General features: G+C 39.3%; 1 protein-coding gene across 2 annotated transcripts; it reads left to right on the top strand.

Moving 5' to 3' along the window:
- The first annotated feature begins 5348 nt into the window (after positions 1-5348).
- Positions 5349-15216, top strand: scoca (short coiled-coil protein a). 2 transcript variants are annotated; one of them, XM_083538886.1, is made up of 5 exons: positions 5349-5441; positions 5503-5735; positions 12137-12208; positions 12302-12382; positions 13068-15216. In XM_083538886.1, exons 2-5 carry the CDS (start codon positions 5672-5674, stop codon positions 13208-13210), a joined length of 360 nt encoding a protein of 119 aa, XP_083395012.1. In that variant the 5' UTR covers positions 5349-5441; positions 5503-5671; the 3' UTR covers positions 13211-15216. The 2 variants fall into 2 exon arrangements, with proteins under 2 accessions (XP_083395012.1, XP_083395013.1); XM_083538887.1 differs by lacking the exons at positions 5349-5441; positions 5503-5735 and adding an exon at positions 10265-10417.
- Positions 15217-15292: the final 76 nt, after the last annotated feature.

The following is a 15292-nucleotide window of genomic DNA, read 5'->3' as shown; positions in this document are numbered from 1 at the left end:
AACACCTTTGGGATGAATTGGAACACTGACTGCACCCCAGGCCTCCTCACCTTACATCGGTACACCCTAATAACACCCTTGTAGCTGAAGGAGCAGAAATCTCCACAAGTACACTCCAAAATCTAGTGGAACATCTTCCTAGAAGATGGGAATTTCATAAAGGGATATTCAAAAAGCATATACCAATCTTATGGTCAGGTGTCTACAAACTTTTTTTTCCATATAGTGTATTTTCAAATGAGCTCATAACAGTTGGTGTTTTACCCTAAAGGTCAAATCTGTCATTTGAGAAAAAAAAAGAAATAGATCTTATAATCTACAATAGTAAACAACAACAACAACAACAACTTTCTTTCGGCTTCTCCTGTTAGGGGTCACCACAGCGGATCCTCCGCATGTTTAATTTGGCACGTTTTTACGCTGGATGCCCTTCCTAACACAACCCCCCTTATTTATCTGGGCTTGGGACCGGCACTGAGAGTGGCTGGGTGTTGGTTCCCTGACCGGGGATCGAACTCCGGCCGCAGCGGTGAGAGCTTCGTATCCTAACCACTAGACCACCAGGGAACCCCAATCTACACTAGTAAACATCTGGCATTTATAACAATATAAGTTGAAATGTACAGACTATACCCTGCAGCATATACAGTATATCATTCTCAGTTTGTGACATCAACAAGTAAATCTCATATGTCTAAATTTAATCACATTTATTCCTACAATAAAACACAATTATTATTATTATTATTATTATTATTATTATTATTATTATTATTATTATTATTATTATTATTATTATTATTTTACAAGATCTTAGATCTGTGTGAATTTGATCTGTTTATTCCTATTAAACAAAACAATCTGTCACTAGAATAAGACCGTTTCAATGTAAACTTGTGTTTAAATGTCTAAAAAATAGTAGAATAAACATTTAATTATCCTGATAAATTATGATACATCTCATACAGGAACATTTATATTGCATGTTTGTGTCTTTTCTGTGTGTGCAAGTGGAAATATTTTTATCTGGTTAAATTCATCTATTATTGATCATTATGTTTATTATAAAGCCTATAATAAAGACGATATAGAAAAACTATTATAATAATTATTATTATATTTCAATATCATTCTGCTCCTTTCTAGTAAGAAACACTTGATCTGTCGATTCTCATTTGATGTTGTAATGAGAAATATTAGATAAATGTAGGTGTATTTTTAGTTGCTATGACTTTGTGGTTAGTGTAGTCTCTCTGTCATTCGCTCTCTCTTGATTGTTTGGAAGTTTAATCTGTGTGTCATTAATCTCATTTGTTCAGCGTATCAGCATCATTAACGTTCATTTGCAAGCCCATTAAAGCTAGAGTTAAACCTGTGTTGCTAAGTGCGTGTACGCATGTGTGTGTGTGTGTGTGTGTGTGTGTGTGTGTGTGTGTGTGTGTGTGTGTGTGTGTCTACATGTTGTTGTTGTCACTTTACAGCAGTCGACAGTGAACCCTCTCGCTAGATGGGACATATAGTCCTGTGAGGCTTGTTGGGGTCTGAGCTCATTACAGCGTGATTTGTTTGTTTGATAGGGCACAAAATGGATGTGCTTGAGGAGTTATTCAAAATGGACATGTTTAATGAATTCAAAACTACACAACTTCAATTGTGGTCTTCGACAGGCGATGTAGTGCACATTTCTGAAATTTCCCCACTGTGGGACGAATAAAGGTGTATATTATCTCTATTTGTGTACACTGACACCATTATTATAATGCTTGCAATCAGGGATTTCTGTTTGAATGTACATGTTTCTTTATGCTCCAGTAGTTCATGCTGGGTTTGGCTTTGGCATGGAGAAGCTGGTTTGGGTCTGTGATGATCGCAAATGTTGAGCTATTTTATGAATTGCTCAGTAGCTCCTAGTTTTATAACCATAAAGACTGTATAAGACTGTAGAAAGAACATTACTTATAATCTTACATTCCAGTGCTCATGTTAGTTCTCATTTTCCAGTGTTCTGTATTGTTTAAAGACTATAATCACTCTTGATGTCACATGAAGTGTGTTTTATAGCACAGAAGGAGTATTTGTAATGTAATGCATCTTAAGTTTAAAATGATATCATTTGTGAAGAGGAGATCTGGTATATTTGGTAAATTTAGTAATCAACTTAAAAAAAAAAAAAATTGGTAAGGGAGGGGGATGGGGTGCCTGATGCTGAAGAATGAAGCTTTTAAATGGAAGTAGTTGGAATTTAGACATTATTAATGTATTCTAGCATTAATAAAGGTCTTCTATTAAAGGGTGCCGTCTGTATTTTTACAGCCCTGAGAAGAACTGCAATTAAAATGATAATAACTTTGACAAGTCTCAAACGTCCTCCAGCCATCACCAGCACTCGCTGTGGTACAGATGTGCTTACATTGCAGGTTTCTTTTTAAGAAAAAGGGTTGGAGCTTAGCTGCTCTTTTTTTTTACCAGAGGTGGAGCTCATTTCCAAACTGAAAGAATAAACTTATACAGCGTAGCAGTTTAAAAAAAAAAATTCCTTCCTCTTTTTGTTTGTCTTCTTCCTCCTATATTTTCTTCCGGATTGATAATCCCAGACTCTAGCTAGCTCATCATTCACATGGTAGTCGAGGAGAGCACTGATTAAAAAAAAAAACTTTCTTTTCGGCTTCTCCCGTTAGGGGTCGCCACAGCGGATCCTCCGCACGTTTGATTTGGCACATGTTTTACGCTGGATGCCCTTCCTAACGCAACCCTCCCCAATTTATCCGGGCTTGGGACTGGCACTAAGAGTGGCTGGGGATGGTTCCCTGACCGGGAATCGAACCCGGGTCACAGCGGTGGGAGCGCTGCATCTTAACCACTAGACCACCAGGGGACCCTTGAGGAGAGTACTGATTATTGTCCCTAAATGTAGGAAAAAATAACAAGCAAAATGTAACTTTATTTGTTAAACTTTTACTTCTACATGATTTCATGATAATATTTTACAAAATCATGTCTCCCAAGTTTGGCTCCCATACTTGCCTTGTGTCCTCATAAAGACCATCTAATCCTGTCAACAGTGTCCCGGTCCAGCCTTCAGGATGACTTCATAGGGTTCTTCTGCTGTCAAAGGCATTCTTAAAGTCTATCTGTAAATAAAAACAAAAATAATTCTCTACATAAACCGCCTAAACCTCCATGAAGTTACTGAGGAACTCAAGGACTATGAGGATGGCTTGGACTGTAATTAATATAAACAGTCCGCCACGATGGTTAAGGACCAAAGTTAGCACTAAGAGTTCCTTGTTTAAATGTCCATCAATGAACGGTACACCTCAACATTGATGGCATTTTAATGAATTTGGTCAAATCAAGACAAGTTAATAAGCTTTTATTGTCATTTCAACCATATATAGCTGATACAGTACACAGTAAAATGAAACAACGTTCCTCCAGAACCTTGATGCTACATAAAATAACATAAAACAACAATCACAGTAACAGAAAACACAGGGCCAAGGACTAGTAAGAAAAATCCTTGCCACATAAAGTGCATGTGTGCAACCTGGTGCAAACAGTGGAAAAGACCACACACGACAGTGCAGTACAACACACAAAACACAAAATAGCTTCGCCATTAAACCTGTCGTAACAAAATTAAGTGAACAGTAGCAGAAAAATGCAAACGGAATATTGTAAACAGAGTATTGTGCAAATGAGCAAATAGCAGCAATCAAGATAAAGTGAACAGGTACACTGATAAAGATAAAGTGACCAGGTACACTGGTCCCACCCAGATGAGGATGGAATCTCTTTAGAGTCTGGTTCCTCTCATGGTTTCTTCCTCGTACCATCTCAATGAGTTTTTTCTTGCCACAGTTGCCACTTGTTGACTTATTAGGGATAAACTTATATATAAAAAAAAAAAAAAAAAAACGTATAGGCACTAAATTTATACGTTCCAATTTCATAACATCTTTATCTCTGTAAAGCTGCATAATACAGATAAAACTGAATCAAAGTTTCAAATACAACAATTTTACAAATTTTGTATGAAAATAATATACATTTTCCCAAATTATAATAGAACAGTAAGTTATTAGAGGGACAGCACATGTAGGATGTTTTGGTGACAAGGTGAGGGAGGCGAGATTGAGATGGTTTGGACATGTGCAGAGAAGGGACATGAATTATATTGGTAGAAAAATGCTGAAGATGGAGCCACCAGGTAGGAGGAAAAGAGGAAGGCCAAGGAGGAGGTTCATGGATGTGGTGAGGAAAGACATGCAGGTAGTTGGTGTGAAAGAGGCAGATGTAGAGGACAGGGTGGTATGGAGACGGATGAGCCGCTGTGGCGACCCCTAATGGGAGCAGCCGAAAGAAGAAGAAGAAGAAGAAGATAATAGAACAGTAAGTTACAGCTGGTGAGTCAAAACAGATGCAGAAAAATGAAAGGTTAATCAAATCAGAAGAATACAAAAACTGGTATAAACATATCACAATTCAGACTGTCAACCAGGGAAAAGGGCTTGATAAGTCAGTTGTGTATATCTCTGAGGGTTACTTTGAAGAACAGGTATCATGGAGTCTACTATATATATATATATATATATATATATATATATATATATATATATATATATATATATATATATATATATATATATATATATATAATCATGTATATATGAATATATGATTACTGAAAAAATGCAATAATAATCAGGTGAATGTAAATGAGTCTGTTGTTGAGAAGTGACGTCTCTGGGGGCCATATTTGTATGCTTTGGTGCATTCTGGGAAACAGAGTTCTGATAAACCATAGAAAACTGCACATTAAACGGTTGTGCAGTTAATTTTCTGAGCACATGGACACCGTTAAAGCTGCAAATTAACTGAACATGCTGGGCTTAAATTTAATTTCTGAAAAAAAAAAAAAAACTTTTAGGTTAAACTCCACCATCTAGTGCACTAGAGAGAGTACACGCTCTATTATTTCCTACCAGGCAGCAGGGAGTAATTCAGGACTCTGATATTAACATGTCCGGATCATAATAATAGCTATAAATGAAGACTGGCTGTGAACTGAATCCCTCCTTAGTGATCAAAGAGCTCAGTAATTAAGGCAGTAATGTTGAATGGTTAAGTGTTATGGCCTGTTCCTGTGGTTAATGTGTCACTCATTAGAACAATAATTCATGTCTTTTTTTTCAAATGAAAGTCCAGTAAAGAGTTCTAGCTTAAACTCGTAAAAAAAATAAAATAAAAAAAATAATAAAAGTGACCTTTGAACTCTTTGCTCCTCATGGTGTTCTTGCCCCGGGGCAACATGTCACATGAGCCACCTTGCAGGTCCGGACTGTTGCTGTGGAGACACTGAATAATTGACAGGGTGCGGCCCAACGGCTTCATGTACCACAATAGAATGAATGTGTGTGTGTGTGTGTGTGTGTGTGTGTGTGAGAGAGAGAGAGAGAGAGAGAGAGAGAGAGAGAGAGAGAGAGAGAGAGAGAGAGAGAGAGAGAGAGAAAAGCAGAGAACTGTACACAGGGAAAGTAAGACAACAAAAAACTAGGGGAGGTTCATTAATTAACTATTAAGAATGCGTTGATTTTGAAGGATCTGGTCGATACACAACAACACACACACACACACACACACACACACACACACACACACACAGAGGAAAATGGAAGGGGAAGTGGACGACGAAGACGGGATGTTCACCAACATTCCCCTGGCTGATGACTCAGGTAAGGGCTCATAATGTCCTGTTTTGATGCCTGCTCATCATTGCTCAGAAACAACATTTGGATTATACTGAAAAATAAACTTTTGACTGGATATGGACAAAGACACACACACACACACACACGCGCATTACAAGGTCCATGTTATCGAGCACAGACATGTGGGCTTGTATGTGGGACATGTGGGTGCTGGTAAATTGAACTTTCCACATGACACGTGAGTTAAAGAATACACGCAGGCTACTCAGTACGGCTCCACTCCAACAATACGGCATAATTAGGATGTAAAAAGGAGGGATAATAAGATTAAGGCCGTACGGTAGGGCTTTTTCTTCCTCTCTCCTTCGTCCACAGAGACAAACAGAGGTATGCACACAGGAAGGAATTTGCTGAGTCTGCAGATTCAGTATATTTACAGCCTCATGATTGCTTACTGCATAGCATAGTATCAGCACTGGTTTTTCCTGCTCAACTCATGGTGTTTGTGTGTGTGTGTGTGTGTGTGTGTGTGTGTGTGTGTGTGTGTGTGTGTGTGTGTTTTAACTGCCAAGATGACAAAAGCTATCTATCTATCTCTTATCCTTGTTTGTTAACCATCTGGCCTTGAAATGCATTTATTCAGACAGTGACAAATTAAAGGAAAAACTAACACGGAGGTGTTCAGTCACTATGAGAACAATTACAACATGACTCAGCATCGATTCTGCACGTCCCAGGACTCAGGATTTTCCCTCTGTCATATTTTGGCAATAGTGATCGGACATGCCGCTCCGACATCTCGCAGCTGACTGTGCTGTGAAGTTCAGACCATGTGATTTACATTCATTTCCATATCAAACCATTTAGTGACACCACTGTGGTTGGGGGTGGAGTCATTCTAGAGGAGACCACGCCCATTTGGTTAGAAATATATTATAGGATGAAGGTGATGATTCAGATTGTATTTAGAATTAATTTGAGTTGAAGGCACTGGAGCAAAAAGAAGTATTTTGGCCTTTAATTTGTTAGAATGTGTGCAGCGAGATGTTTAGTGGTAAATTATAAATATACGCTGATCAGGCATAACATTATGACCACCTGCCTAATATTGTGTTGGTCCCCCTTTTGCTGCCAAAACGGTTCTGGACCACTTTTAATAAATACTGCACACTGCAGACCAGGAACATCCCACAAGAGCTGCAGTTTTGGAGATGCTCTAAACCAGACGCCTAGACATCACAATTTGTCAAAGTCACTCAAATCCTCACTTATATCCTACACACTAACAGGTGCCATGATGAAGAGAAAATCAGTGTTATTCACTTCACCAGTCACAATGTTATAATGTCATAATGTTATGCCTGGTCGGTGTAGATACAGATACTTTAAGTGTTTTATGAAATGTGAGGTAAATAATAATAGAAGACCCCATGAGAAGTTCCAGTTCAGTCAGAAGAGTGCGATACTGATCATTACAAGGGTGAATATTTATTTATGGATTTATCTTCAGTAACTGATTTATATTGGTTGTGGTGCAGAGCCTATCCTAGGAATACTGGTGTAACACTGTCAGGGTAAAAAACCAACTTAAGCACATGAGCACTTGTTTCCCATCAGCCACTGCACCTCACATCACTAATATTAAGTCACAACTTGTACAGCACTCTGTCTAGCATTTGGTTTTTGTTTTTTTACTCCTTGTATGTCTTAGCGTTCCAGTTGATATTTCTTGGTTTGGTATCTAGGATGCCAGTCCGGCGGTTCTCATTCATACACTCATTCTTAGTGCTCTGATGTTATTTGGAGATTGGAAGAAACCCGAAAACCCAGAAAAAACCCCACAGAAACACATGGAGGGAGAACATGTGATTGATTAAGGGTGGGAGTTTGTATAAAAGTATATTTCTTATTACTACTGTATTAAAGAATATGTTTAAAGTATTGTATTATGGTGATGGTGATTCAGTACATAGCAATTCTACCTCACAGTTTCAGGGTCCCATGTTTGATCATGTTTGATCCTGAACTCAGGTTACAGTCTAAACCTCCTCTTAGGCCTTCCTCTTTTCCTCTTTCCTGGTGGCTCCATCCTCAGCATTCTCCTACCGATATACCCCATGTCCCTCCTCTGCACATGTCCAAACCATCTCAATCACGCCTCCCTCACCTTGTCTCCAAAACGTCCCACATGCGCTGTCCCTCTGATAAACTCGTTTCTAATCCTGTCCATCGTCATCACTCCCAACGAAGACCTCAACATCTTCAGCTCTGCTACCTCCAGCTCCACCTCCTGTCTTTTACTCAAGGCCACTGTCTCTAATCCATACAACATCACAGGTCTCACCACAGTCCTATAAACTTTCCCATTCACTTTTACAGATACTCTTCTATCACAAATCACTCCTGCTATCACTCTTCTCCACCCACTTCACCCTGCCTGTACGCTTTTCTTCACTTCTCTAACACACTCTTTATTAATTTTTCACTGTTGATCCCAGGTACCTGAACTCCTCCACCTTCTCCACCTCTTCTCCCTGCAACCGCACCACTCCACTGCCCTCCCTCTCATTCACACATATGTACTCTGTCTTACTCCTACTCTGGGTTAGTAATCAGAAGGTTGTGGGGTTCAAGGCACTGTATGACCATGCTGCCATTCTGGGGCCGTTGAGCAAGGCCCTCTCTGCTCCAAGGGGCATGTATCATGGCTGACCCTGTATTTAAAATATGCAAAGTATGTGACACATATACAGTGAGGAAAATAAGTATTTGAACACCCTGCTATTTTGCAAGTTCTCCCACTTAGAAATCATGGAGGGGTCTGAAATTGTCATCGTAGGTGCATGTCCACTGTGAGAGACATAATCTAAAAAAAAAATCCAGAAATCACAATATATGATTTTTTAACTATTTATTTGTATGATACAGCTGCAAATAAGTATTTGAACACCTGAGAAAGTCAAATGTTAATATTTGGTACAGTAGCCTTTGTTTGCAATTACGGAGGTCAAACGTTTCCTGTAGTTTTTCACCAGGTTTGCACACACTGCAGGAGGGATTTTGGCCCACTCCTCCACACAGATCTTCTCTAGATCAGTCAGGTTTCTGCCCTGTCGCTGAGAAACACGGAGTTTGAGCTCCCTCCAAAGATTCTCTATTTGGTTTAGGTCTGGAGACTGGCTAGGCCATGCCAGAACCTTGATATGCTTCTTACAGAGCCACTCCTTTGTTATCCTGGCTGTGTGCTTCAGGTCATTGTCATGTTAGAAGACCCAGCCTCGACCCATCTTCAATGCTCTAACTGAGGGAAGGAGGTTGTTCCCCAAAATCTCGCAATACGTGGCCCCGGTCATCCTCTCCTTAATACAGTGCAGTCGCCCTGTCCCATGTGCAGAAAAACACCCCCAAAGCATGATGCTACCACCCCCATGCTTCACAGTAGGGATGGTGTTCTTGGGATGGTACTCATCATTCTTCTTCCTCCAAACACGTTTAGTGGAATTATGACCCAAAAGTTATATTTTGGTCTCATCTGACCACATGACTTTTTCCCATGACTCCTCTGGATCATCCAAATGGTCATTGGCAAACTTAAGATGTGCCTGGACATGTGCTGGTTTAAGCAGGGGAACCTTCCGTGCCATGCATGATTTCAAACCATGACGTCTTAGTGTATTACCCACAGTAACCTTGGAAACGGTGGTCACAGCTCTTTTCAGGTCATTGACCAGCTCCTCCCGTGTAGTTCTGGGCTGATTTTTTACCTTCCTTAGGATCATTGAGACCCCACGAGGTGAGATCTTGCATGGAGCCTCATTCCGAGGGAGATTGACAGTCATGTTTAGCTTCTTCCATTTTCTAATGATTGCTCCAACAGTGGACCTTTTTTCACCAAGCTGCTTGGCAATTTCCCCGTAGCCCTTTCCAGCCTTGTGGAGGTGTACAATTTTGTCTCTAGTGTCTTTGGACAGCTCTTTGGTCTTGGCCATGTTAGTAGTTGGATTCTCACTGATTGTATGGGGTGGACAGGTGTCTTTATGCAGCTAACGACCTCAAACAGGTGCATCTAATTTAGGATAATAAATGTAGTGGAGGTGGACATTTTAAAGGCAGACTAACAGGTCTTTGAGGGTCAGAATTCTAGCTGATAGACAGGTGTTTAAATACTTATTTGCAGCTGTATCATACAAATAAATAGTTTAAAAATCATATATTGTGATTTCTGGATTTTTTTTTAGATTATGTCTCTCACAGTGGACATGCACCTACGATGACAATTTCAGACCCCTCCATGATTTCTAAGTGGAAGAACTTGCAAAATAGCAGGGTGTTCAAATACTTTTTTTTCTCACTGTATATGTATATTATGTTTTAATAACTGCATGTAGGGTTCACACCCTATCCCTCTACTTTCATCTCAAATCACACACTTTACCATATAAAGTACACTAAATTACGTGTATAACCTATCCTTTTATCGACTATATAGGGCACCTACATGGGAAGTAGAAAATAATTTAGGAGTCAGCCATGAGTATTGATTTTTGACGCTTCGTTGGCGCCCTCTAGTGCACCGAGTCGGTATTTCAGCAAGGGTCTACCCTCAGCGTGTAGGCAGCATTGCAGAGCGCCTTCGCGTGTGTATTTCTTTTGTATTGTTTTCTCACCACATTTGAACTATTAGCTCACCCAGAAACTCAGAAGAGGTAAGATAATACACGCTGATATAACGAACCAGCGTCTAAAATGTGTCTATATATATCTTGTTTATTCCTGGATAACGGTAGCTAGCAGAAGCCCAGCCCATGTTAACGATTTAGCGGCTGATTTAATTACTTATCATTAGTCCTTTTGGTTATAATACAGCATGTTTTCCATTGTTAATAAGAAATTATGGTGAAGTGTCCATTATTATAGTCGTATATTAACAATTTAAGCTAACGAATAGCAAGAGTTAGCGCCCTCTTTTAGCCGAGATTAGCCTCAATGTTATGTTTTGGCTCGTTAGCAACGTGTAGCTTGGATCTGCGCTATAAAAACGATTTTAATGTTTAATAATATTCTGCTGTTTTATGGGAAAGAAGTTCTGGGTGTTAGAACAAAAACAACGGAGTTATAGCAAAGTTTCTCCACTTTTAAGGGGAAACTGTCCAGTCTGTCGAGAAGCAGCCGCCACGTGACGTCATCGAGTCACTTGAGAATATTCAGGAGTGTATCTGATGTCTATCTGTCTGTCTATCTATCTATCTATCTATCTATCTATCTATCTATCTATCTATCTATCTATCTATCTATCTATCTATCTATTTATTTAATAGTGTATGTAAAATATATAATGCAGGACAAAAGGTGCAGCGATTTATCGGAAAATAAATAATTTCTTTGGTGATCAATAAAATAAAATAAAAAGACAATTTCCGCCTTTGCCAATTTCTCCCACACTTGTTTCAGTCGCCGATTTTTTCCCCCCTTCATCGATAAATAAGGCTTGCACTGATTCTGCATTATGGTGAGCTGCAGTTTCATTATATATGTAATTAAATTAATAATAAATCATATATCAAATATTATTTGCATGTTGTACGCCCCCTACCATGGATTAGCTGAAACTAATCCATGGTGCAATAAAAGTTTGGGGACCACAGCGTTAGAGGGGGGAAGTGACTGGCGTTAATACAAATATATATATATATATATATATATATATATATATATATATATATATATATATATATATAAAATGTGTGTGTGTGTGTGTACTGTACTTGTGTACTGTACTTGCTCAATGCCCATAGCCTTTATTTTTATTTGTGCTACACATTTATCTGCACTTGTCAGTTTCCACAATGCTTATATTTCCTAGTTGATGCTAAACAGCATTTTGTTGGTGTGCACTTGTACTTTGACAAAGTTGTATCAATCGATTTAAACGAAGTCGCTCCGTATTTGTAAAGAGTGGAACTTTTCTGAGCTTTGTCACGTCACTGGACACACACCCTTGCTGATGTCTTGTATCTTTCATTGAATATGAATGGTGTCCGGTTGCTTTGTCGATGAGTCGCTGTTGTGCATGAGACCCGGATTTGTAATTGGCTGAAAGGTGTGTGTTCAAACTATGGAACCATTCTGTATAAACAGCTATATCCATATCCTTTTTCCAAAATCTCACTCTCTTCCTTTTCTTTTGCTCGCTATATATTGAAATGTATTCAAACAAATATTCTTATGGCACTACTTTTTCCCTCTTGCGTTTGATCCACAGCAGATCCGTATAAAAATTACTGGTGAAAATGAACGTTTTTTGTAGCCATTCAGTCGATTTTCACCCAAACCACAGCTTTGTCAATGTTGGCAAATGATGAGGGTATAAGAGATATTAATCTTTGCCTTTTCTTTTTTTTCTTACCATGTCTTGTTGATTTCAGCTGATTGTGACTCTGCAGCCCTGCGCTTTACACTACAGGAGCAGCTCTCCACCATGAACTGTGACATGAATGGTAAAGACACAACAGTTCAGAAAAAACCTTTTCTTTTTTGAACAAGAGTTCAGTGTGCTCGTGTTCTTCTTTCTGTCTTTGTTGTCCAACAAGGAGACATGGAGAATCAGGTCGAAGTGGAGGAGAAGACTCGCCTCATTAACCAAGTACTGGAGCTCCAACACACACTAGAAGGTAATTTAAATAATCAGCAGCTATTTTATCGCAACACTCAGCATTTCTCTCACATCATTCATGTCTGGCTTGTTCAAACCTGTCCGGGTACAGACCGTGTGATTTCAGTTCTCATAACACTATGAAATCTGTGTTGACGGATGTCCAGATGTGTTCTCGGTGTCAGATCCTCTAACGGTAGACTGGCGATTGAGGGAAATGACACGTTCTGCTCTGCTTCTGCTCAGTCAGACTGATCCGAAGCTAGCAGGAACAAGCCTATATACATCTTTAATAAGGAAACAGGAAGCTGTTACTCAACCGTTATTTATTTCCACGCTCATATAACGAGATATCGCAGAGATGTTCTCTCCGCTGATATAATTCAACATTTCTGCTCTGTTTTCAGCCAAAATGCTCACGAGTTGTAGCATGAAATTGATGTTACTCATGTCCAGTTTCATTTCCATTTATACCAGAGGTTGATGTTGGCATGACCTCAATCATCAATTTTAATTATGGTATTTTTTTTAGTGAGTTATTAGAATTGAAAATCAAATCTAATACTTGTCTCTGTACCAAACTGAGACACACCCACGTATTCCACACTGTAATACTGTCTCACTCATAACCCACTCCTATCCTGAAGAGCATTAGTGTTTCGCTCTCATCTTAATGGATCTAATCTCCCTTCCTCTCCTGTAAGATCTCTCTGCTCGGGTGGATGCGGTGAAGGAGGAGAACCTGAAGCTGAAGTCGGAGAACCAGGTTCTGGGCCAGTACATCGAGAACCTCATGTCAGCCTCGAGTGTGTTCCAGACCACTGACACCAAGAGCAAACGGAAATAAAAACACATGGAGTGTCGTCTTCCTTCCCAACAGATAGTTCATCCATTTTAACACAGAGGCCAGTATGCACCAACATTCAGGCTTTCACTCGTACACACAACGCTGAGCTCGGAGTTTAATTTGCTCTAGAAACACTTCTCATTCCTCGCCTCTGCGCTCCCCGTCTTGCCGCCTCGGCAGGTTGTGGATAATGCTCATGCAGGAAGAAGCGCAAAGTCCTTTTTTCAGTCTCTGGTCAGATATCGAAAGCATGAATCGGCATCTCTGTAGCTTCTCTGCAACCTGTTTGATAAAATAGAGCTGCTTCTTTTTTTTCTTTCTTTTTTAAGTACAAGGCAACCTCAATTTTTGTTTGACCTGTTTGATTTTACGATATCAAAATGAAAGCACAGAAAAGTACTTTGCAGCACAGGAAGATTAACCTTGAATGTGTATGGGGTGCCATTATTTATTCTTCCAAAGATACATGCATGATTTAAGACGATATTGATGATTGATTATTGGTGAATGAATGGCAATGATGAAGAACTATCATGGACTGTAATTAAGTGATTTTGCAAGAAGTTAGTGGAAGCAGTTCGAAATATTCAGGAGCCGTACACATCATTCTGCCCCGTTAGACAAAGGGAATATTTGTCCTATATGCAAATACAGTGGACTTGCACTCGTATCCTAGCTAGGTACAGGTGTGATACAGCAATCCTGGAGCAGAAAGGGTTGAGAGCTTTGCACAAGGCCCAGTAGTTTGTTTTTTGATTGTTAGCCTTAAACTAGCAAGCAGCCACTGCCCCAGGGAGCATCCTTGTTAGACATAGGACATCCCTGTTTATCAGGAGATCAATGCTAAAAAGAAAAACCAAACCCTAACATTTTCAAAATCCTTATTTGTGGGAACAACTATGAACTCGCCGTTCCTCATCCCCAAAAGAATACTAGATCCAAAATTATGCGAACACCTGATCATCAAATCCACGTTTGGGCCTTTTCTAAATTGTTGCAATATAATTGGAAGCACAAAATAGCAAATAGCGTCTTGTACATTGTTGCATTATAAATTTCCCGTTTAGAGGCTCAAACATGTTGCGCCTAAACGTGACCAGAGGTTCACTTCTTTCTTGATTTACAGAAACAAGAGCCAGTCTGGATCGTTTAGCAAATTCCCAAGTCAGAATCTCTCACAGTAAATTAATATGGATGACATAATTACTTGCAGCAATATGTGAACACAGTCTTTCACTTTTGAGTTATAAATCCAGACTGCTGCTACCAACAGGGACTCTTAGCTATCGTCTTAGTTTCATAGATAATTTCAGACACTGACTTCCTGTGTCAGTGATCTGTTTGTTTACTCATGTCTTCAGAATGAATAAATATGACTATAGCAAGCAGCAGAGAGAAACAAAAGTAAATTGCACCAACAGTACAGTGAAGTGTAGAAAGAGTGGCTCAGATATAGAAAAGCACAGTGGAGACGGAGATGAGACACCACTAATAAATGCGCTGTCTGGCTTTTACAGTGAAAAAATAAAAAGAGAAAAGACTGCCGTGCTGAGCGATATCGATCTGAGAGAGTACTCTGGATCTAAGCGTGCGTTCGCTTCCTGCAAACCGTGTAGCCAAAGCAGCCGGAAATCACACCCCAATGACTAGATACATCCGCTACCTGATCTGGCAACCGATGCAACGCCGACTCGGCAAATAAACAGCGTATGCTGGAAGGTGGATCCGAATAGATTGTAGTGATGGACAATAATTAGCGTGGATGTTATGGATCTTACGGTTTGACACGGCACAGCAAAAAACAGAACTCGAATCTGAGAAACATGATAGAGCTTCCTTGTTAATGAACATGTATTACACTATTTATTTTTTAATGTACCTTAATACTGTATATGAACATTTCTTCTTCAGGTATTAACTTGAGCCTGCACACATCTAATGTAGATAAAGACTTGTGTGTAAATTGTACTATAACTAAACTTTTGTGTTAATAAATTTTTGCTTGAGTCGTTTATTTTGCACACCGTTTTTTTTTTTTTTTTAATTAAATGTTTATTTCCCAACTGCAGTGTTCAGATTACA

The sequence above is a fragment of the Silurus aristotelis genome, assembly GCF_946808225.1.
Source record: "Silurus aristotelis genome assembly, chromosome: 4".
NCBI lineage: Eukaryota > Metazoa > Chordata > Actinopteri > Siluriformes > Siluridae > Silurus > Silurus aristotelis.
The sequence above is the reverse complement of the archived record's forward strand: the minus strand, read 5'-3'. Positions and strand labels throughout refer to the sequence as shown.